Here is a 20,393-nt window from a genome sequence, read left to right on the forward strand (position 1 = left end):
CAAGTTCATCAGTGAGCTAAGGAGAGGAATTGTCTCTCCTGCAAAAGAAGCACAGCTTTTTTTTTCTTCCTCCCCTGCAAAGAGTTGCTCTGTTGCATGATTTGCAGTGGGTTGGTAAAGAAGGGCATGGGGTTCATCAGCTGCAATTGCAGATGATCAACTTCAAGTTTGTCCATTTCAACTGAAATTGCAGATGATCAGCTTCAAGTTTATCAACTTGCTCCAATTCAAGCTGTATTTGAATTGCAGTTTGTTCTGTCTCCACTGCTTGTTCCTGCAGGTTTTGACTCCTCAGTTTTATTTCAGCAAGAGCCACGTGCCCAGGCTGGAGTTTTATGGAGAAAATTAAGAGAGCTTTCAAGCTGTGTAGCTGCCACTCAAAGATGAGCAGCTCGGTTTTAAAGCACTTAGAATCACAGAATCAGTCAGGGTTGGAAGGGAGCACAAGGAGCAGCCAGTTCCAACCCCCCCTGCCATGCCCAGGGACACCTTACCCTAGATCAGGCTGCACACAGCCTCAGCCAGCCTGGCCTCAAACACCTCCAGGGATGTGGCCTCAGACATTTAAGACACGAGAAGCTGTTGATGTGATCAGAGCTTGTGCTGGATGAATCTTCAGCCCTGCCTGGGCTGTAGCCACCCAAATTTCCCACGCAGGGAACAGTTGTTAGCTGATCTGGGGCTCAGCCTGTTCCTCATCGTGGGTCAGCTCCATTAGCTAACCATGGGTGCAGGAAGGAGTCTGGAGGAGGTAAGGAGTATTAGGAATATCAGGTGGGAAAGCTGTTGGCCAGGTATTTCTGTGGCTTTTAAATGAGTTTGGCTTGCTCAGGCACCAAATTCAGCAGAGCTCTCCTGGGGCTGTGCTCTGGAGTTATATCCAGGACTTGAGTTTGCCACTGGTTTGAATCTGTTTCTGTCCTGACTTCCTTCTAAGCTCCTTTCCCATCCTTATCCTTGTACCTTGCTTCTGCATCATCCATGCCACCTGTAAAGACTCATAGGCACTGATGTTTGCATTCACCACAGCTTCTCTAAGGCCACTTCTGTAGGGAAGTGAAGCTTTTATCTCTATGTCTGAACCAGACCTACCTGGCTGCTGCAGCCTTCGGTTAGTGGACCAAGGGACTCAATAAAAAGAGGTTTGCAAACTTTGAGTCTGTTCGGTGCTTGTGAAAGAGAAAGGGCTTGGGGATGGAGCTGGCAGAGGCGAGGAGCCAGAGCACAAATCCCTTGGGCTGCTTGTGGTGAATTGGCCTCTTTGTCGGCCCTGGGGCAAAGCTTTTGTGTGCACTTTTTTGCACAGGAGTTTAGGCGATTTTGGGTCACAGTCACAGGCTCTGAGCAGCAGGCGTCTGGGACAGCGGCAGGGAGAAGCCAAGGGGCTCTGCTGCAAGTTCGGGGGGCAGGTTGCAGCCAGTCAGAAGGCACAGGCTTGGCTCCAGCCCAGCCTGCTCCCTGCTTCGCTGGCTCCTGACACTGACCCCAAGCCCAGGGCTGCATCCTCTGCCTCCCGCTGCCCGCAGCCTCGGCCAGGGCAAGGTCGCGCCTGGCCCCCAGTGCCCCGAGGAGCGGCCAGCAGCTCTGCCCTCGGCAGGGGCACACCGAGCGCGGTGCCCGCTGCCAGCTCGGGGTAGGGGCACCCTCGGCAGGGGCACACCGAGTGCGGTGCCTGCTGCCAGCTCGGGGTAGGGGCACCCTAGGCAGAGGCACACCGAGCACGGTGCCTGCTGCCATCTCGGGGTAGGGGCACCCTCGGCAGGGGCACACCGAGTGCGGTGCCTGCTGCCATCTCGGGGTAGGGGCACCCTAGGCAGGCGCACACCGAGCGCGGTGCCCGCTGCCATCTCGGGGTAGGGGCACCCTCAGCAGGGGCACACCGAGTACGGTGCCTGCTGCCATCTCGGGGTAGGGGCACCCTCGGCAGGGGCACACCGAGCACGGTGCCCGCTGCCATCTCGGGGTAGGGGCACCCTACGCGGGGGCACACCGAGCACGGTGCCCGCTGCCATCTCGGGGTAGGGGCACCCTACGCGGGGGCACACCGAGCGCGGTGCCCGCTGCCATCTCGGGGTAGGGGCACCCTACGCGGGGGCACACCGAACGCGGTGCCCGCTGCCATCTCGGGGCGGCTGTACCCTCAGCAGGGGCACACCGAGCACGGTGCCCGCTGCCATCTCGGGGCGGCTGTACCCTCGGCAGGGGCACACCGAGCACGGTGCCCGCTGCCCTCTCGGGGCGGCTGTACCCTCAGCAGGGGCACACCGAGCACGGTGTCCGCTGCCATCTCGGGGTAGGGGCACCCTCGGCAGGGGCACACCGAGCACGGTGCCCGCTGCCATCTCGGGGTAGGGGCACCCTCGGCAGGGGCACACCGAGCACGGTGCCCGCTGCCATCTCGGGGTAGGGGCACCCTACGCGGGGGCACACCGAGCGCGGTGCCCGCTGCGGCCCTGGGGCAGGCTGCCGGGCCGCCCTCGCTCGGTCTCCCCGGGCCGGGCTCCCCTCGCTCGGGGGCCGCCCTGGCTCGGTCTCCCCGGGCCGGGCTCTCCTCGCTCGGGGGCCGCCGCTCGCTCGGTCTCCCCGGGCCGGGCTCCGCGGCCGCTCCGCTCCGCACCGTCCCCCCGCGCCCCCCCCCCCCCGCCGCCGCTGCGCGCCCCGCGGCCCCGCCCCGCCCGCCGCACTTTCCGGCAGCGCGGCAGTGTCGTGCGCGGCTGTGCGGCGCCGTGCCCGGACGGAGGAGGTCACCGAGCGGCGGCGGCGGCGGGGCCGCGGCTCCAGCATGTGGCGGGTGTTGGCGCGGAGCGTAGTGCGGGACGTGGCGGGAGCCCCCGGCCGGGCGCGGAGCTGTCGAGCGCTCAGTGCCGCCGGGGCCGGCCGCGGCGCGGGGGTGGGGGTCGGGGTCGTGCCGCTGTGCCGCGGCGCGGCCAGGGCTGGCCCCGTGAACCGGCCTGGTGGGCTGCTGCTGCCGCCCGCCTGGCCCCGGCTCGTCCCCTGTCGCTGCTGCAGTCTCCCGGCACACCAGAAGGTGAGAGGCTCTCCCCTCCCCCCACCCACCCAAGCGCGCTGGGTCTCCTCCGGTGCCGTTCGGGGCCCTACGGCCGCTGGGGGCCCGCAGAGGACGGACCCGGTGCGCGGCTCTCCTGCCGCGGGGGCAGCGGCCTTGCTCCCGCTCCGTGGGCCTGGCTCCCTCACAGGGCAGCTCGGTTTGCCCTGGGCAGTGCTGTCCGCAGCCCCGCCGTTGCCGTGCCCTTGCCTGCAGGCTGTCCCCAGCCCCTTTACTGCCGCCGGTTACCACCACCCTCCCCGCTGCTGCTTCCCTCCCGCTCCCCTGGCTCAGCCTCTGCCTCCCTTGCTCTGCCCCATCCCGGTGCTGGTGTGCGCCGGTGCCTCGCCAGCAGGCTGGGTGCAGGCCTGACCTGCTGGGCATCCGGAGCCAGGCTCTGTGCCCTTCAGCCTGGCTCCATCTCAGCCCTGCGTGGGGGGGTTCCTGCTGTCGGGGCTGGCTGAGCCCTGACGTTGCCCTGCTCTTCACAGGTGGCCTTGCCAGCTCTGTCCCCCACCATGCAGATGGGCACCATCGCACGCTGGGAGAAGAAGGAGGGCGACAAGATCGGGGAAGGGGAGCTCATAGCAGAGGTACGCGGGGGAAGGGGAGCTCATAGCAGAGGTACGCGGGGGAAGGGGAGCTCATAGCAGAGGTACGCGGGGAGCAGCGGCAGCGCTGCGGTGCTAACGAGCTGCGTCTGCATCCTGGCTGCCCTCACTCCAACGCAGATCTTTGGGGTCAAGATCCCAACTCCTAAACAAATTCCCTCGGGAGCAGGTGGCTGGCAGCCTTTGGAAGCTGAGAGCTGATGTTCTGAGCAGGAGCAGCATTTAACCTGTTTGGGAGCAGGTGGCTGGCAGCCCTTGGAAGCTGAGAGCTGATGTTCTGAGCAGGAGCAGCATTTAACCTGTTTGGGAGCAGGTGGCTGGCAGCTTTTGGAAGCTGAGAGCTGATGTTCTGAGCAGGAGCAGCATTTAACCTGTTTGGGAGCAGGTGGCTGGCAGCTTTTGGAAGCTGAGAGTTGCTTTCTCTGAGCAGGAGCAGCATTTAACCTGTTTGGGAGCAGGTGGCTGGCAGCCCTTGGAAGCTGGCTGCTGCTTTCTCTGAGCAGGAGCAGCACTCAGCCTGTTTGAGGGCATCCTGTCTTCTGGCTGGTGCTGTAGTGTGCTTTTCCCAGAGCTCTGTGTGTGTGTTGTGGCCCTGCACTTCCAGCACGGAGAGCTCTGAGCTTGCTGATCATAGAATCATAGAATCAACCAGGTTGGAAGAGACCTCCAAGATCACCCAGTCCAACCTAGCACCCAGCCCTAACCAATCAACCAGACCATGGCACTAAGTGCCTCATCCAGGCTTTTCTTGAAGACCCCCAGGGACGGTGCCTCCACCACCTCCCTGGGCAGCCCATTCCAATGCCAATCACTCTCTCTGTGAAGAACTTCTTCCTAACATCCAGCCTAGACCTACCCTGGCACAACTTGAGACTGTGTCCCCTTGTTCTGTTGCTGGTTGCCTGGGAGAAGAGGCCACCCCCCACCTGGCTACAATGTCCCTTCAGGTAGTTGTAGACAGTAATAAGATCACCCCTGAGCCTCCTCTTCTCCAGGCTAAACAGGCCCAGCTCCCTCAACCTCTCCTCATAGGGTTTGTGCTCCAGGCCCCTCACCAGCTTTGTTGCCCTTCTCTGGACATGTTCCAGCACCTCAACATCCTTCTTGAATTGAGGGGCCCAGAACTATCTCTGTTGCCATGATGCCATCCTGTTCTCTCTCCCAGGTGGAGACAGACAAAGCAACAGTTGGCTTTGAGAGCTTGGAGGAATGCTACCTGGCCAAGATCCTGGTGCCAGAAGGGACAAGAGATGTTCCTATTGGGGCCATAATATGCATCACAGTGGAGAAGTAGGTATTTTGCTAGCCCTTGAGTTGAATTCCTGTCTCCTGAGGCTTCTTGGGTACCTTGTGTGACTTGGAGTCGCTCAGCTGACTGGTTCTGTGTTTCCTTCCAGGCCTGAATACATTGATGCCTTTAAAAACTACACTCTGGATTCTGCAGCATCTGCCCCCCCTGCAGCCTCAGTGCCTCCCCCTCAAGCTGCAGCTCCCTCACCGCCACCTCAGCCTTCACCTCAGGCTCCTGGCAGCTCTTACCCTCCTCATATGCAGGTAAGAAGGTGTTGCTGATGGTCTGGGCCTTGGTGCACTCTTTTTGTCTTTGGCCTTGCTGGCTTCAGGGCACTTTGATTCTGTGGCTCTGATTTTGTGGTAAATGCTATCTGGGCTGGGAAGTTATTAGCTATGATTGCAGGGTTGTCTGCTGCTTGAACTGCTGCATGCTTAAAGCAGGTGTCTGGGGAGGTCCCAGGAGGCTTTGGCAGAAAAAGACCTGAGCATCTCAGCTGCTAGCAGAGGAGAGACTTGTCTTTGCAGGATTGTCACACAGCCTAACCCCCTCCTGCTGCATCTGCATTATTTGGAGAGTTTTGGTGTAAAAAGACCTTGTGCTAAGTGTGGAAGAGCTCTGAGGGCTCTGCCTACAGTTCAGAGAAGGACTGAAGCCTGTGATACACTGAAGACTACCCTAGATGTGTTTGTCACTAACAATGAGTTGTGTTGCTGGGTGCTTTTTTGCCCCTTGCCTAGCTGCTGAAGTCTGGGGGTTGTTGTGTCTGTTGTGTCTGAGCTCTTTGTAGCAGCTCTCAGCCACTCTGTCTCCAGCCTGCAGTGCTGCTTGGGGTTGTTGTGGCCAAAGTGCAGAACCCTGCACTTGGCCTTGTTCAATCTCATCCCATTGGCCTCTGCCCACCCATGCAGCCTGGCCAGGTCCCTCTGCAGGGCTCTGCTACCCTCCAACAGCTCCACAGCTGCTCCTAGATTGGTGTCATCTGCAAACTCACTGCTGCTGGACTCAATCCCCTGGTCCAGATCATCAATAAAGATATTGACCAGGACTGTGCCCAGCACTGATCCTTGAGTAACACCACCAGTGCCAGCTGCCAGCTGGCTGTGGCACCATTCACCACCACTCTCTAGGCCCAGCCCTCCAGCCAGATCTTGACCCATATCAGAGTGAATCTGTCCAAGCCAGGAGCTGCCAGCTGTGCCAGGAGCTTCCTGTGGCAGACAGTGTCAAAGGCTTTGCTGCAGTCCAGGTAGACTCCATCCACAGCCTGCCCCACATTAACCAGGCGAGAACCTGATCATAAAAGGAGCTCAGGTTGGTCAGGCAGGACCTGCCCTTCCTAAACCCATGCTGGCTGGGCCTGAGCCCTTGGCCATCCTGTAGGTGCTGTGTGATGCCACTCAAGGCAACCTGTTCCATGCCCTTGCCTGGCACTGAGGTCAAGCTGACAGCTCTGTAGTTTTCCAGTTCCTCCTTCTTGTGGATGGGCATCACATTGGCAGCTTCCAGTCTTTGGGGGCCTCTCCAGTGAGCCAGGACTCCCAGTCCCTCCTCATCCTTCTTGTGTCTCCCTTCAGATACTGGAAGGCCACAATAAGGTCTCCTCAGAGCCTTCTCTTCTCCAAACTGCACAGCCCCAACTCTCAGCCTGTCCTCATAGGCTTTGAAAACCAAAATGAAGTGGCAGAGCTCATCCCCCAGAGAACCCAGGTGGTCACTGGTTTGTCTGAGATGCTGTACACAGGCAGAAGGTGAACAAGGCACTATTAATTACAAAGGTTTTTCACCTGACTTGGATTTTAGCTGCTAAGCTTTGCTGACTGCCCCCTGCCTGCCTTAGCTGTTGGGTTTTGCTGTGAAGCTGCGCTCGCTTCTGCTGTGTTTGTGTGTGCAGACTCGGAGTCTGTCGCTTCTGGAGGAGCCAAACCTGCACAGACAAAGTGAGTGGATGTTAGGAACAAGTTCTTTACAGTGAGGGTGCTTGAGCACTGCAGCAGGTTGCTCAGAGAGGTGGTTGAGGTCTCATCTCTGGAGATATTCAAGGTGAGGCTCAGCAGGATGACCTCATCTAGCGGCGGATGTCCCTGCTGACTGCAGGATGACCTTTGGAGGTCCCTTCCAGCCCAAACCGTGCCATGATTCTGTGACTTGCTCCAGGCTTCCTTTTAGCTTTGCAGAGAGCCGCTGCAAGACCCTCCCAGTGTGGGTGCTGACAGTTGTTTTGATGTGTAGATTTACTGCTCTTTGCTTTTGCTTCTTTGTTGCTTAGGCTTTGATAAATAAAAGAAGCCAGACCTGGCAGCTCTGTGCTTTGATGTAGGAGGGCATTAAGACCTGGCTGCTTCTTTAGCTTGGCATCATTTAGTCAGGACTTAAATCTGTGTCCCTTTCATGTTATCAGCATCTGATCCTCTTTCTTCTCTGGCTTCACAGGTCACTCTCCCTGCCCTATCACCTACCATGACAATGGGCACAGTGCAGAGATGGGAGAAGAAGGTTGGGGAGAAACTGAACGAGGGAGACTTGCTGGCAGAAATTGAGACAGATAAAGCCACTATAGGTGAGTCAGCTCCAAAGCCAGGAGTGGATGATGTGTCCTTAAAAGGGGAGGATCCAGAAATAGCTTCTGTACCAGCTGCTCACCTGGCTGCTCAGGACAGAAGTTGTGGTGCAAGTAAAACAAGTTTTGGCAACTTCTCATTCCACTAGAGAGCTCCTAAAGGCACTTCTGTTTCTTCACCAGTCCTCCTTGCTAATGCACAGTTCATGGAGGTGTTTCCCTGCTAGCTGCACTGGAAAATATTGTCTTGCCTGCTACATACAGGACAGGGCTTTAGCTACCAAGTCTTTAATAGCAGCATTTAGAGTAACCACAGCTGCCAAACCAGCACCAAACTGGTTTTGTTTCTCTCCTTTCCAGGCTTTGAAGTGCAGGAAGAAGGCTACTTGGCAAAAATATTGGTGCCTGAAGGAACAAGAGATGTGCCATTAGGAACAGCACTCTGCATCATCGTGGAGAAGGAGTCTGATATTCCAGCCTTTGCTGACTACCAAGCCACTGCAGTAACTGACATCAAGACACAAGCTCCTGCTCCTCCCCCTCCTCCTCCTCCTCCACCACCAGTAAGGACCGTGCTCAGCATGTGAGAGAAGTTATGGGAACCATTGAGAGGTCTGATGTGAGCTGTGGTGGTCTGCCAGTGTGGAGCCCTGGCCCCAGCAGTAGTGTTAATGGTTTTGTGAGTGCCAGGCTGATATGTGGTGGTGCTGGGTGACCTAAGAGGTGATTGCCAGTGTGCCCTCCAAAGCCTGGCACAGAGTCAGTCATCACCCTCTCTTCTCCAGCTTACTGCTTCTACCAGTTCCCAGCTCATCCTTAAAAGCTGGAGGCACAAGTTAGGTGTTTCACCTTTTCCTGGTGTGTGTTTCAGCACTCACTTGGTCTCCTTGCCAGGAAGTTTCTGGTTTAATTTCTGGCACTGGGAAACCTCTCTGAGAATTCTTTCAGATTTGTGACAGGTTTTGCTGTTCTCTTGACTGGCAATTGAGTGATGATGTTCTCTTGCTGGACCTACAAAGCTTTTGTTGAATGATGCTGAAGCTGATGGCTCTGATTCTTTCGTTAAGGTGGCAGCAACTCCTGCTCCTGCTCCCCCTCCTCAGCCTGCTGTTCCTTCTGCTCCAGCAGCCCCCACAGCTGGGCCACCTTCTCGTAAAGGAAGGGTCCTGGTTAGTCCTCTGGCAAAGAAAATTGCAGCAGAGAAAGGAATTGACCTTGCCCAAGTGAAAGGTAGGTTGTCCTCCCACTTTCTTGCCCTCACTGTCAAGTGTCTGTCTCTCTATGCTCTTTCCTTCCTGCCAGGAACATCCCAGGCCCTCACCAGAGGTTTGTTAGATGCCTTCTCTCTGTTGGAGCTGCTACCTTTAGAACCTTTGCCCTGTTTGACATCACTGACATCAGCTGATGTTTCTCTTTTACCTTTCTAGGTACTGGACCAGATGGTAGAATCACAAAGAAAGATGTGGAGTCATTTGTACCACCAAAGGTTGCTCCAGTGAGTAGGTTTGCAATCTGTTCTCCCAACCCTTCATTTGGGTGCTGCACTGCTGTGGGTTGAGCCAAGCCCAGTCCCAATGATCTGACACTGATGAAAAGAGGCAGTTGGAAGGAAAGGCAAACGTAACCATCAGCTTCTGGCTGCTGCCTTAAAGCTGTTAGAATCATTGAATCAGTCAGGGTTGGAAGGGAGCACAAGGAGCAGCCAGTCCCAACCCCCCTGCCATGCCCAGGGACACCCTACCCTAGAGCAGGCTGCACACAGCCTCAGCCAGCCTGGCCTCAAACACCTCCAGCCATGGGGCCTCAACCACCTCCCTGGGCAACCCAGTCCAGCCTCTCATCACTCTCCTACTCAACAACTTCACCTCCAGCCTCACTCTCCCCACCTCCAGCTCTGCTCCATTCCCCCCACTCCTGCCACTCCCTCACAGCCTCAAAAGTCCCTCCCCAGCTCTTTTGGAGCCCCCTTCAGATCCTGGCAGGCCACAAGAAGGTCCCCTGGGAGCCTCCTCTGCTCCAGCCTGCACAGCCCCAACTCTTTCAGGCTGTGCTCACAGCAGAGCTGCTGCAGCCTCTGAGCATCCTCCTGGCCCTGCTCTGGACACTCTGCAGCATCTCCACATCCCTCTTGTCCCAGGGGCTCCAGAACTGTTCTTAGACCATTGCTTGTCTTTACTGTGAGGTGATGGAAGTGCTGCTCTGTGCACTGCTGGGAGGGCTGTGGCTGGGTGCAGGTGGAGAGTGCCCTTTAGCACATTTGTGCTGTGTGAAGCAGCCATCCAGCAGGACTTGCTGCTGTGGGAGCTTCCTAGCAGTGAATATCCACAGAATCACAGAATTGTTTGGGGTAGAAAAGCCCCCTGAGATCATCAACCCAGTGCCACCATGGCCACCAAACCACGTCCTCACATGCCATGGCCACAGGTGTCTTGAACCTCTCTAGGCATGGGGGACTCCACCACCTCCCTGGGCAGCCTGTGCCAATCTCTGACCACTCTTGCAGCAAGCAAATTTTTCCTCATCTTCAACCTAACCCTCCCCTGGCACAATTTCAGGTCATTTCCTCTCCTCCTATCACCTGATATTAGAGGGAAGAGACCAACTCCACCTCACTGCAACCTCCTTTCAGGGAGCTGTAGAGAGCAATGAGGTTTCCCCTCAGCCTCCCCCAGACTAAAGCACCCCAGTTCTGAATCACTTCAGTAGTACATTTAATAGTCCAGTGGAGGCTTTAGAGAGAGCCTGGTGGGTACTGGAGGGGACAGGCAGGAGAGCAGAGATGTTTGCTGCTCTTAACAAGAGGCAGCTTGGCCTCAGCAGCTGTCCCACACCCTGAGTTGCTCTGCACAGTTGGTGTTTGGGTGCTGATGTGAATTCTGCTTTCTCTGACTGCAGGCTCCAGCACTAGAGGCAGTTCCTGCAGCTGCTGCAGTTGCAGCAGCACCAGTGGGGACCTTCACAGATATTCCTATCAGCAACATTCGGAGGGTAAGAAGCTTTCATTTCCTCCCTGAGGGATTTATTTGCTCTCAAGGCTGTTCCACATGGATTTATCTCCATCCCTGGTGTTCCCCACAGGTGATTGCTCAGCGTTTGATGCAGTCTAAACAAACAATACCTCACTACTACCTTTCTGTGGATGTAAACATGGGAGAAGTTCTGGTGCTAAGGAAAGAGCTCAATCAGGTGAAGCATTTAGGTGTTTCAGCTAGAAAGGCTGTGCAAGCTGCTGGAGCTAACAAACTGATGCCTCCAATCTCTCTCTTTACAGGAAGTCTCAGATAACATTAAGCTTTCTGTCAATGACTTCATCATTAAAGCTTCTGCTCTGGCATGCTTGAAGGTGCCTGAGGCCAATTCCTCCTGGATGGACACCGTTATTAGGCAGTAAGTTTATGGTACGGTCGAAGCCAGGAACTTTCTTTGTTCACTAAAGAGTTGATGGCAAAACAGCAGAGCTGCTGCTGAGGCTTTGAGGAAGGGGAGCTTGTATAAAGCAGAGGTTGAGGTGGGGGTTGCAAAGCAGAGGTTGAGGAGGGGTTGTTAAAGTGCTAAGGACCTTGCATCTGCTCTGGTGAGACCTCACCTGGAGCCCCGTGTCCAGCTCTGGAGTCCTGTGTCCAGCTCTGGGATCAGCACAAGAGGGACTTGGACCTGCTGGAGTGGGTCTGCAGGAGGCTACAAAGATAAGAGGGATGGAGAACCTCTGCTGTGGGGACAGGCTGAGAGAGAGTTGGGGTTGTTCAGCCTTGAGAGGAGTAGGCTCCAGGGAGACCTTAGAGCTGCATTTCAGTGTCTGAAGGAGACCAACAGGCATCATAGAATGGTTTAGGCTGGAAGGAAGCTCAAAGCTCAGCCAGTTCCATCCCCCCTGCCATGGGCAGGGACACCTCCTAGAACAAGTCGCTCAAGGTCTCATCCAACCTGGCCTTGAACACCTCCAGGGAGGTTGTGGAGCACAGAAGCACAGAATGGGATCTTTGATCACATTCTGTGCTTCTGTGCTCCACAGCCTCCCTGGGCAACCTGTGCCAGTGTCTCCCCACCCTCTCTGGGCAACCTGTGCCAGTTTCTCCCCACCCTCACTGTCAAGAACTTCTTCCTGACATCCAGTTTCAATCTCCCCTCTGCCACTTTAAACCCATTCCTCCTCATCCTGTCATTACAAGTCCTTGTCAATAGTCCCTCCCCATCCCTCCTGTATGCTGAACGCTGGGGAGGGGCTGTTTAGAAGGGCTTGGAGTGATAAGAGAAGAGGCAATGGAGCCCTTGGAGCAGGGTAGAGTTAGGTTGGACATCAGGAAGAAGTTCTTGACAAGGAGGGTGGTGAAATAGCAGAACAGGTTGCTCAGGGCTGTGCTTGAGGCCTCATCCCTGCAGACATTCAAGCTCAGCCTTGCTGTGTCCCTGTGCAGCCTGCTCCAGCTGGAGGTGTCCTTGCAGGGAGGTTGGCCAAGATGCCTTTGGGGGCTCCCTTCCATCCTGATGCAATCTGTGAACGTAAGGCTGGTGTGCAAGGTTAAATAACCGTTGCAGAATTAATGCAGAGCTGTCTGAAGAGTTTTGAATGTGTTTTGTTTTGTTGCCTTGCTGGAGTCAACTGGCATCTGCCTTGTGTCTTGCAGAAACCATGTGGTGGATGTTAGTGTGGCTGTGAGCACTCCTGCAGGGCTCATCACTCCCATCGTGTTCAACGCGCACCTGAAGGGCCTGGCAACCATCAGCAAGGATGTGGTGTCCTTGGCAGCTAAAGCCCGAGAAGGTAAACTTCAGCCTCATGAATTCCAGGTGAGAGAACTCAGCTTGCTGGGAAAGATTTGCTGCCCTTGACTGGAAGGGTCCCAGAGCACTGGCACAGGCTGCCCAGAGAGCAGGTACTGGTGGATAGTAGGCTGAAGATGAGGCAGCAGTGTGCCCAGGTGGGCAGCAGAGCCAATGGCAGCCTGGGCTGGCTCAGGAGCAGTGTGGGCAGCAGGACAAGGGAGGTTCTTGTGCACCTGTGCTCAGCACTGCTCAGGACACACCTTGAGTGCTGTGTCCAGTTGTGGGCTCCTGAATTCAAGAGAAATGTTGAGGTGCTGGAAGGTGTTGAGAGAAGGGCAGCAAGGCTGGGGAGGGGCCTGGAGCACAGCCCTGAGAGGAGAGGCTGAGGGAGCTGGGGGTGTGCAGCCTGCAGCAGAGGAGGCTCAGGGCAGAGCTCATTGCTGTCTGCATCTGCCTGCAGGGAGGCTGTAGCCAGGTGGGGTTGGGCTCTGCTGCCAGGCAGCCAGGGCCAGAAGAAGGGGACACAGCCTCAAGCTGTGCCAGGGCAGGTTCAGGCTGGATGTTAGGAGGAAGTTGTTGTCAGAGAGAGTGATTGGCATTGGAATGGGCTGCCCAGGGAGGTGGTGGAGTCACCATCCCTTGGGGTCTTCAACAAAAGACTGGCTGGGGCACTTAGTGCCATGGTCTGGTTGACTGGATAGGGCTGGGTGCTAGGTTGGACTGGCTGAGCTTGGAGGTCTCCTCCAACCTGGTTGATACTTTGATTCCATGAGTGCAGGCTGAACAAAGCCTCCCTGGTGATGTTTCAGCTGTGTTCATCAGTGCTCCACGTGAAAGAGCTGTTGTGACCTTGCCTGTGCTGTCTTCTCCTTGCAGGGTGGGACTTTCACCATTTCCAATTTAGGAATGTATGGGATTAAGAATTTCTCTGCCATCATCAATCCACCTCAAGCCTGCATCCTTGCAGTTGGTTCCTCAGAGAAAAGGCTGGTGCCAGCTGATAATGAGAAAGGGTAAGAATTCATAGTGTTAGTCACAGAATGGCTCAGGTTGGGAGGGATCTGAGAGCTCATCATGGCTCACCATGGGCAGGGACACCCCTCAACCAGACTTGCCTGATCAAGCCTTCATCCAATCTGGCCTTGAGTATCCCCAGGCAGAAGGCAGCCACAGCCTCCCTGGGCAGCCTATTCCAGACTCTCACCACCCTCCTGCTGAAGAACTTCTTCCTCAGCTCCACTCTAACCCTGCTCTGCCTCAGCTTCAAACCATTCCCCTTGGCCTGTCTCCAGACTCCCTCATGAAAAGTCCCTCTGCAGCCTTCCTATGGGATCCCTTTAGCTGTGGGAAGGAAGCTCTTAGGTCGTCCTGGAGTCTTCTCCAGGCTGAACGCCCCCAGCTCCCTCAGGCTGCCCTCCTAGCAGAGGTACTTCAGCCCTTGGATCACCTTTGTGGCCTCTTCTGGGCTCTCCAAACAGCTCTGTGTCCTTCCCATGCTGGGAACACCAGAACTGGAGGCAGGATTCAAGGAACAGAGCCCTGAGAGGTTTTGGAGTCACCTGGTTTGGAGACTTTCAAAACCTACTTGGATGTGCTTCTGTTGTGACACACCCTGGGTGCCCCTGCTCTGGCAGCAGAGAGGTTGAAGTTGGATGATCTTGTGGAGTCTCCTTCTCTGGAGCCTTTCCAGGCCTGTCTGGATGTGTTCTTGTGTTCCCTGAGCTGGATTGTATTGTCCTGCCCTGGCAGGGGGGTTGGACTTGATGATTTCTTTGGGTCCCTTCCAACCCCTGACATCCTCTGATCCTGTGATCTTCAGAGGTCCCTTCCAATTTCTACCATGCTGTGACCATCTTATGGCCTTCCAGTATCTAAAGTGGGCTACAAAAAAGCTGGGGAGGGACTTTTTAGGCTCTCAGGGAGTGACAGGAGTGGGGGGAATGGAGCAAAGGTGGAGGTGGGGAGAGTGAGGCTGGAGGTGAGGAGGAAGTTGTTGGTGATGAGAGTGGTGAGAGGCTGGAATGGGTTGCCCAGGGAGGTGGCTGAGGCCCCATGGCTGGAGGTGTTTGAGGCCAGGCTGGCTGAGGCTGTGTGCAGCCTGCTCTAGGGTAGGGTGTCCCTGGGCATGGCAGGGGGCTTGGCACTGGCTGCTCCTTGTGCTCCCTTCCCACCCTGACTGATTCTGTGATTCTCTGTGAAGCAGTGAGCAGGTTTTTCAGAAGCAGGATGATCTCTTTGTGTCCTTTCCAACCCTTGGCATCCTGTGAACCTCTTTTGGTGGTGTTGATTGGTTTCATCTGCCTGCAGGTTCGACGTGGCCAGCGTGATGTCCGTAACGCTCAGCTGTGACCATCGTGTGGTGGATGGAGCAGTGGGAGCACAGTGGCTTGCTGAGTTCAAGAACTTCCTTGAGAAGCCAGTAACAATGCTGCTATAATTTCATCCTGCAAGCAACCCTTGCCCTGGGTTGGGGGGGGGGTCACACTGTTTTTATTTGAAACCCTATTTAGACTTTTAGTGTTCAGACTTATTAAAAAACCCAGAAAGAAGAGGTCCCTTTTATTTTTTAATTGAAGCTCTGTATGAGAGGAGTTGGGAATTGGTATTTATTACCACTCTGTACAGGGGGGGAAAAGAAGTGAAAATGAAAATCAGTTTGCAGAAGTGCTTTTCAGAGCAGTTAGAGCTCTGCTGTGTTTGGGATGCAGTCAGTTCACTTGGCAAACTCCTCCAAAACAGAGTGAAGCATCCCAGGTGGCAGTGTTACCCAGGCAGCACGATGCTCACTGCTGTCTGCTCAGCCAGGGTGAGCAGCAGGCTGCCTACTAAGAAGTTCCCTGGCCTCAGTGTTGTCAGAAATGGGATTTCTAAACATCTCTTCACAGTTCAGGTGAGATTGTAACAGAAGTGGACAGATTGGTAGCTGGTGGATTGTCTTCTGTCCTGCTCTGTCTGGGTGGCTGAGTGTGACATGCACTAAGGGACTGGGAATGGTTTAACACAGGCCAAGTGCCTGGAATTTGCTACTGGTCTGGACCTTCCCAGTGATGTGATCCCTTTTGAGCACTTTAAGGTGGAAGAGCACTGCTGCCTTTGGGGTCACAGCTTTCAGACAGCTCAGGGGATGTGCTGTCTCCTCATCAGCCATCACATCTGCTTCTTGTATGAAAACTCTTCAGTTGCTCTTCCTTTTGCTAAGCTGACCTCAGAGTGATGCCATGGAAGTAACTGTTTTGCAGAACATTCAGGAGGATCTGGGTGTGGGAACCCAATGCAGGCAAATGTCACCCACTAATAACTCCCATTAGTGGGCATTCATTCTGAGGACTGCTTGGAAAAAGCCATTTTCAGGCATTCTAAGCTAAGAACTCCTGAGTTAGTCACTGGTGCTGTGGTTCTCCCTTCAGCTGTCTATGTTGTGCCAGCCTCAGTGAGCTGCAGAATGTGCTCTCCATGTATATATTGTATGTAAAAGGCTTCAGTAGTTGTTTGGACTTGTGTCCAGTTCCCCAAGTTGTGGCATCCTGCAAAGGGTGCAGTGCTGAACCTTCTCCATTTCCACTTTTCCACATGGGAATACTACTGTACAAAGGATGGCTGTGTAGGAAATACAAAGTGACCAGGAGGATGAAAATACAGGGGAGGGAGGGGGTTAGGCAAGCTTCAAATTACCTAGAAAGGAACAAGTTGCAGCTGCTCTGTTGTTCTGTACATTGCATTAAGTTCTGTCTCCTGTAAAGCTCTAGGAAAAAGAAACTTTACACTAAAGACATTGAAAGAAAAATGTTGTGGCAATGAAATGTTCTTTTTGGTGAGAGCTATTTCATGTCTGGTTGCTGTGATAACCTGGTTCTCATGCCTGGCTTTAAGCACAGAAGTGCATTAAGGTTTGGGGGGGGGTTTTCTTTAATGGTCTTAAAAACATCTTTTGGTTCCAGATTTGCTTTTAGTGAACCTACAGTCTATTAAATGTTTGGAATTGACAACCTACTAAACCTTGCTCCAGTGCTTTTTGTCTTCACTTGTGTGTGGCTCACTGTGGTGCTTAGAGCAGCAGCTCAGCTGTTTGGCCTTTCAGGCCGACAGTGAAACTCACCCTGTTAACCTGACATTGCAATCACAAATGCTGCCAAATAACTCTGCTTTGTTGCTGTCCTGCAGCAGGGAACTTTAAAGCTCCTGATTTCCTTCCTGCAGCATTTAGTATGGTCTCAGGCTCTGTCTGTTGCAGCCTTTCCCTTCACACTAAGGAGTTCATCCCATGGAAGTGCTCTCTGAGTGACTGCCAGACTGGGGAGGACTCCAGAAATCCTAATCACTGTCTGTGTGCTGGGAGTGCTGAGGGTTTTTAGAGAAGAGAGGACTGAGAGAGGATTTAATCAATGTTTATCAATATCTGAGGGCTGGGGGTCAGGAGAGAAGGGGAACAGGCTCTACTCACTGCTCCCTGGGATAGGATAAGGAGCAATGGATGGAAGCTGCAGCACAGGAGGTTCCAGCTCAACACAAGGGGCAACTTCTTGACTGGAAGGCTCCCAGAGCCCTGGCACAGGCTGCCCAGAGAGGCTGTGGAGTCTCCTGTGGAGCCTTTCCAGGCCTGTCTGGATGTGTTCTGTGTGCCCCGAGCTAGATTGTGTGCTCCTGCACTGGCAGGAGGCTTGGACTAGATGAGCTCTTTGGATCCCTTCCAAACTCTAACATCCTGTGAGTGACTTCTGGTGCTGCTTGCAGTCTGCAGCAGCCCAGCTCAGTTCCTGCACTGACAGAATTGGAACTTGGAGGGCAGATTGAGACTGGAGATTAGGAAGAAATCGTTGACAGAGAGGGTGAGGAGACACTGGCACAGGTTGGCCAGGAAGGCTGTGGATCACAGAGAGGGAGGGTGAGGAGACACTGGCACAGGTTGCCCAGAGAGGTTGTGGAGCACAGATCTTTGACCACATTCTGTGCTCCACAACCTCCCTGGAGGTGTTCCAGGCCAGGCTGGATGAGCCCTTGAACAACCTGGGTTGGTGGGAGGTGTGCAGTCATGATCAAACCCACAACTGCTGTTCTGCCTTACAGCAAAGTGAATGATGTAGTGCAGTGTGTAGGGTCCTGCACTTCAGCTGGTAACACACTCAAGTACTCCTTGAACATTTAATTTCTTTACTTATTTGTTTTTCCTAAGTTGGATTCCTTCAACCTTCCTCCTCTGGATGCATCTTCTAAAGGCATTTGAGATACTCACACCTGAAGAATAAACTCCCAACTCATCACCATCTAAAAGTTAGATTCTCTTCCTGGGCTTCTCTTCTGTCATCTGTGAACATGAAGAGGATGAAATGCAGCCTTTAAGGACCTGTCCTGGTAACTGGCAGTGTGACAAACAGCACCCCTGTTCCTGTCTTAAATACTGCTGTGGCTCTTTCTTCATCCACCAGCTCTGGCAGATCCAGCTGCAATTTGTATTTCTCAGGCACTTCAATGATGAGATCATCCTACAGCAAGAACAGGCTGTGAGGTGCTTGTCTGTGCAGTGGGTAGCAGGCAGAAAGCACGAGGGGATTCCTCTCTCTTACCTTTGAGATGCTCAGGTCACACTCAGAGACAGAGCCAACCTCGGGCAGATGGATTGTGAGTTGTATTTGGAGTGGTTTCTCCTCTGCATCCCTCACAGTGATGATTTCATGGACAGGGACATTTGGCTTCTCTCTCACTTCAGGGCTGCTGATTTCCTCTATCAGCTGCTTTCTGGACTGTGTTACACTTTCTTCCTTCAGCAGCACAGGGGAATTGCTGCAGTCCTCAGCTTCCACAGCGTGCAGCAGCTGCTCAAGTGTCAGTCCTTGGAAGTAAAAAGAAGCTTTTCATACCTACCACTCAGTTGCTAAGCACAGTAATGTTGTGCCACTTGACAAATGGAACTGGATGGTCTTTAAAGCTCCTTCCAACCCAAACCATTCCATCCCTCTATGAAAGATATCAAAGTTTTATCTTATATGAATTGTAATTAACAGTTTTGCCTGGTGCTGGCAGTCTCTGCTCATGATTTGGTTTTCATTGCCCACGAGTTACAAGTGGGGGTTTTTCAGACTAGCAGTTACAGCAGCAACTCCTTTTTACTCAGGTGAGCACAAAACTTAGCACCTCAAAGGATCAGACCCTAGCAGAGTCCCCAGGGCAAGTGGACGGTGGAAGAGAATTTGCTGTCCCAATGCCCCTGCTTTCTCAGCTGCATGACACCAGAGGTGAATGCACACAGGCCAGCAGGGTTCATCTAATCCTGCTGTGGATGCTGCTGCTGCTGCCTGCCACTGAATTCTCAGAAGCATTTGCTTGATGCTTATGGCAAGAACTAGGGGGAGAGAGATGTAGATTGAGTAAGTTTGCTGGAGAATCTGCTGGGTCCTCCCCAAGGAGAAGTGACAGCAGCTCTCTACATACCCTGCTCTGTGTTCTGACTGAGCTGTGGAGCTGACCTCTGCCTTCCTCCCAGGCGTTGCTGCATCATGTCCAGGCTTCCTTTTAACCTGAATGGTTCCACCGTGTATGAATGGGAAAGGACAAAGCTGCACTGCTCCTCGATGAGTTTAAGAGTCAAATGGATCAGGTGCTCCCTTTCTGCTGGGTTCTCAGCCCTCTGCAGAACAGCTGGGTTGTATGCAAGGTCTATAACTCTGTAAAGGTCTGGAAAAAGAAGTGTCATAGAATCATACAATCAAGGAGGTTGGAAGAGAGCTCCAAGCTCAGCCAGCCCAACCTAGCACCCAGCCCTGCCCAACCAAACAGACCATGGCACTAAGTGCCCCAGCCAGGCTTGGCGGCAACACCTCCAGCCACAGCCACTCCACCACCTCCCTGGGCAGCCCATTCCAGTGCCAATCACTCTCTCTGCCAGGAACTTCCTAACAACATCCAGCCTCAACCTGCCCTGCCACAGCTTGAGGCTGTGTCCCCTTCTTCTGTCCCTGGCTGCCTGGCAGCAGAGCCCAACCCCACCTGGCTACAGCCTCCCTGCAGGCAGCTGCAGGCAGCAATCAGCTCTGCCCTGAGCCTCCTCTGCTGCAGGCTGCACCCCCCCCAGCTCCCTCAGCCTCTCCTCACAGGGCTGTGCTCCAGGCCCCTCCCCAGCCTTGCTGCCCTTCTCTCAACACTTTCCAGCACCTCAACATCTCTCTGCAATGGAGGAGCCCAGAACTGGACACAGCACTCAAGGTGTGTCCTGAGCAGTGCTGAGCACAGGGGCAGAAGAACCTCCCTTGTCCTGCTGCCCACACTGCTCCTGAGCCAGCCCAGGCTGCCATTGGCTCTGCTGCCCACCTGGGCACACTGCTGCCTCCTCTGCAGCTCCTCTCTCCCAGCACCCCCAGCTCCCTCTCTGCCTGCCTGCTCTCAGCCTCTCTGGCCCCAGCCTGCAGTGCTGCTTGGGGTTGTTGTTCAGTTTGTTTGTGGAGTTTGGTTTGGGGATTTTTGTCTGACAAGGACTCGCTTAGGTGCCCTGCTGAGACACACCTGCGGCATCCCTGCCTTGCCACCCTCCCTCGGAGGCCAGAGCTGGCCGCGGCGCAGCACAGCAACACTGCCTGCGACGGCCGCGCAAGGCACCGCTGCAGGAAGAAACACCCCGGGGCCGAGGAGCAGCATTTTGGGGCCCTACCTCCTTCGCCAGACACTTCTTCTAGCCGGCCCACCCTGACAGGTGTGGGGCCAGAGGGAGCTTTGGGTGCCGGGACCCTTTTCCAGCCGCAGATGTTGATGAACAGAGCCCCCCCGACGACGTCCTGCAAGAGACCAAGCCGTGGCTGAGCCCCTCCCAGCCCCTGCCGCCCTTCTCCGGCCCCGCAGCCGCCGGCGGTACCCAGTGCCAGCACCGAGGCCGGGGGGAATGAGCCCTCCTGCCCGCGCACCCACCGCGGGCCGGGCCCGCAGGCACAGGTGAGGCTCCGGCGCGGCGCAAAACCGCTCGGCCTCGGCGCGCTGCTGCCGCAGGAACCGGCGGTAGGCCTGGGGATCGCTCTCCGCCATCTCGTCCAGCAGCGCCCAGAGCTGCGCGGCCCCGGCCAGCGCCGCGCCCGCCATGGCTGCCGCCGCCGTTGCTTAGCGACCGCCAGCGGAAGGTGCGCGCCGCGGGGCCCCTCC

General features: G+C 55.1%; 2 protein-coding genes across 2 annotated transcripts; one reads left to right on the forward strand and one right to left on the reverse strand.

The window, feature by feature from the left end:
* Nucleotides 1-2,708: 2,708 nt before the first annotated feature.
* DLAT (dihydrolipoamide S-acetyltransferase) lies at nucleotides 2,709-16,267 on the forward strand. Its single transcript, XM_064173043.1, has 14 exons — nucleotides 2,709-3,028; nucleotides 3,538-3,639; nucleotides 4,823-4,947; nucleotides 5,055-5,211; nucleotides 7,382-7,508; nucleotides 7,869-8,071; nucleotides 8,576-8,738; nucleotides 8,936-9,003; nucleotides 10,404-10,496; nucleotides 10,587-10,694; nucleotides 10,780-10,895; nucleotides 12,134-12,296; nucleotides 13,149-13,285; nucleotides 14,580-16,267. The coding sequence occupies exons 1-14, from the start codon at nucleotides 2,783-2,785 to the stop codon at nucleotides 14,707-14,709; spliced, it is 1,938 nt and encodes a 645-aa protein (XP_064029113.1). The 5' UTR covers nucleotides 2,709-2,782; the 3' UTR covers nucleotides 14,710-16,267.
* Nucleotides 16,268-17,403: 1,136 nt separating this feature from the next.
* PIH1D2 (PIH1 domain containing 2) lies at nucleotides 17,404-20,373 on the reverse strand. The gene is made up of 5 exons (XM_064173039.1): nucleotides 20,166-20,373; nucleotides 19,912-20,035; nucleotides 18,699-18,941; nucleotides 17,834-18,099; nucleotides 17,404-17,752 (listed from the first exon to the last, which is right to left on the reverse strand). Exons 1-5 carry the CDS (start codon nucleotides 20,331-20,333, stop codon nucleotides 17,606-17,608), a joined length of 948 nt encoding a protein of 315 aa, XP_064029109.1. The 5' UTR covers nucleotides 20,334-20,373; the 3' UTR covers nucleotides 17,404-17,605.
* Between the last annotated feature and the right edge of the window lie 20 nt (nucleotides 20,374-20,393).

This window comes from Pogoniulus pusillus, chromosome 38 (assembly GCF_015220805.1).
Source record: "Pogoniulus pusillus isolate bPogPus1 chromosome 38, bPogPus1.pri, whole genome shotgun sequence".
Taxonomy (NCBI): domain Eukaryota; kingdom Metazoa; phylum Chordata; class Aves; order Piciformes; family Lybiidae; genus Pogoniulus; species Pogoniulus pusillus.

Excerpts from the sequence above, each read along its gene's own strand:
- DLAT (XM_064173043.1), top strand. The coding sequence starts at position 2,783 with ATGTGGCGGGTGTTGGCGCGGAGCGTAGTGCGGGACGTGGCGGGAGCC. Across the intron at positions 3,640-4,822 it reads AAGGGGAGCTCATAGCAGAG|GTGGAGACAGACAAAGCAAC; the intron begins GTACGCGGGGGA and ends TCTCTCTCCCAG. Across the intron at positions 4,948-5,054 it reads ATATGCATCACAGTGGAGAA|GCCTGAATACATTGATGCCT; the intron begins GTAGGTATTTTG and ends GTTTCCTTCCAG.
- PIH1D2 (XM_064173039.1), bottom strand. The coding sequence starts at position 20,333 with ATGGCGGGCGCGGCGCTGGCCGGGGCCGCGCAGCTCTGGGCGCTGCTG. Across the intron at positions 20,036-20,165 it reads GCCTGCGGGCCCGGCCCGCG|GACGTCGTCGGGGGGGCTCT; the intron begins GTGGGTGCGCGG and ends GGTCTCTTGCAG. Across the intron at positions 18,100-18,698 it reads CAGTCAGAACACAGAGCAGG|GACTGACACTTGAGCAGCTG; the intron begins GTATGTAGAGAG and ends TTTACTTCCAAG.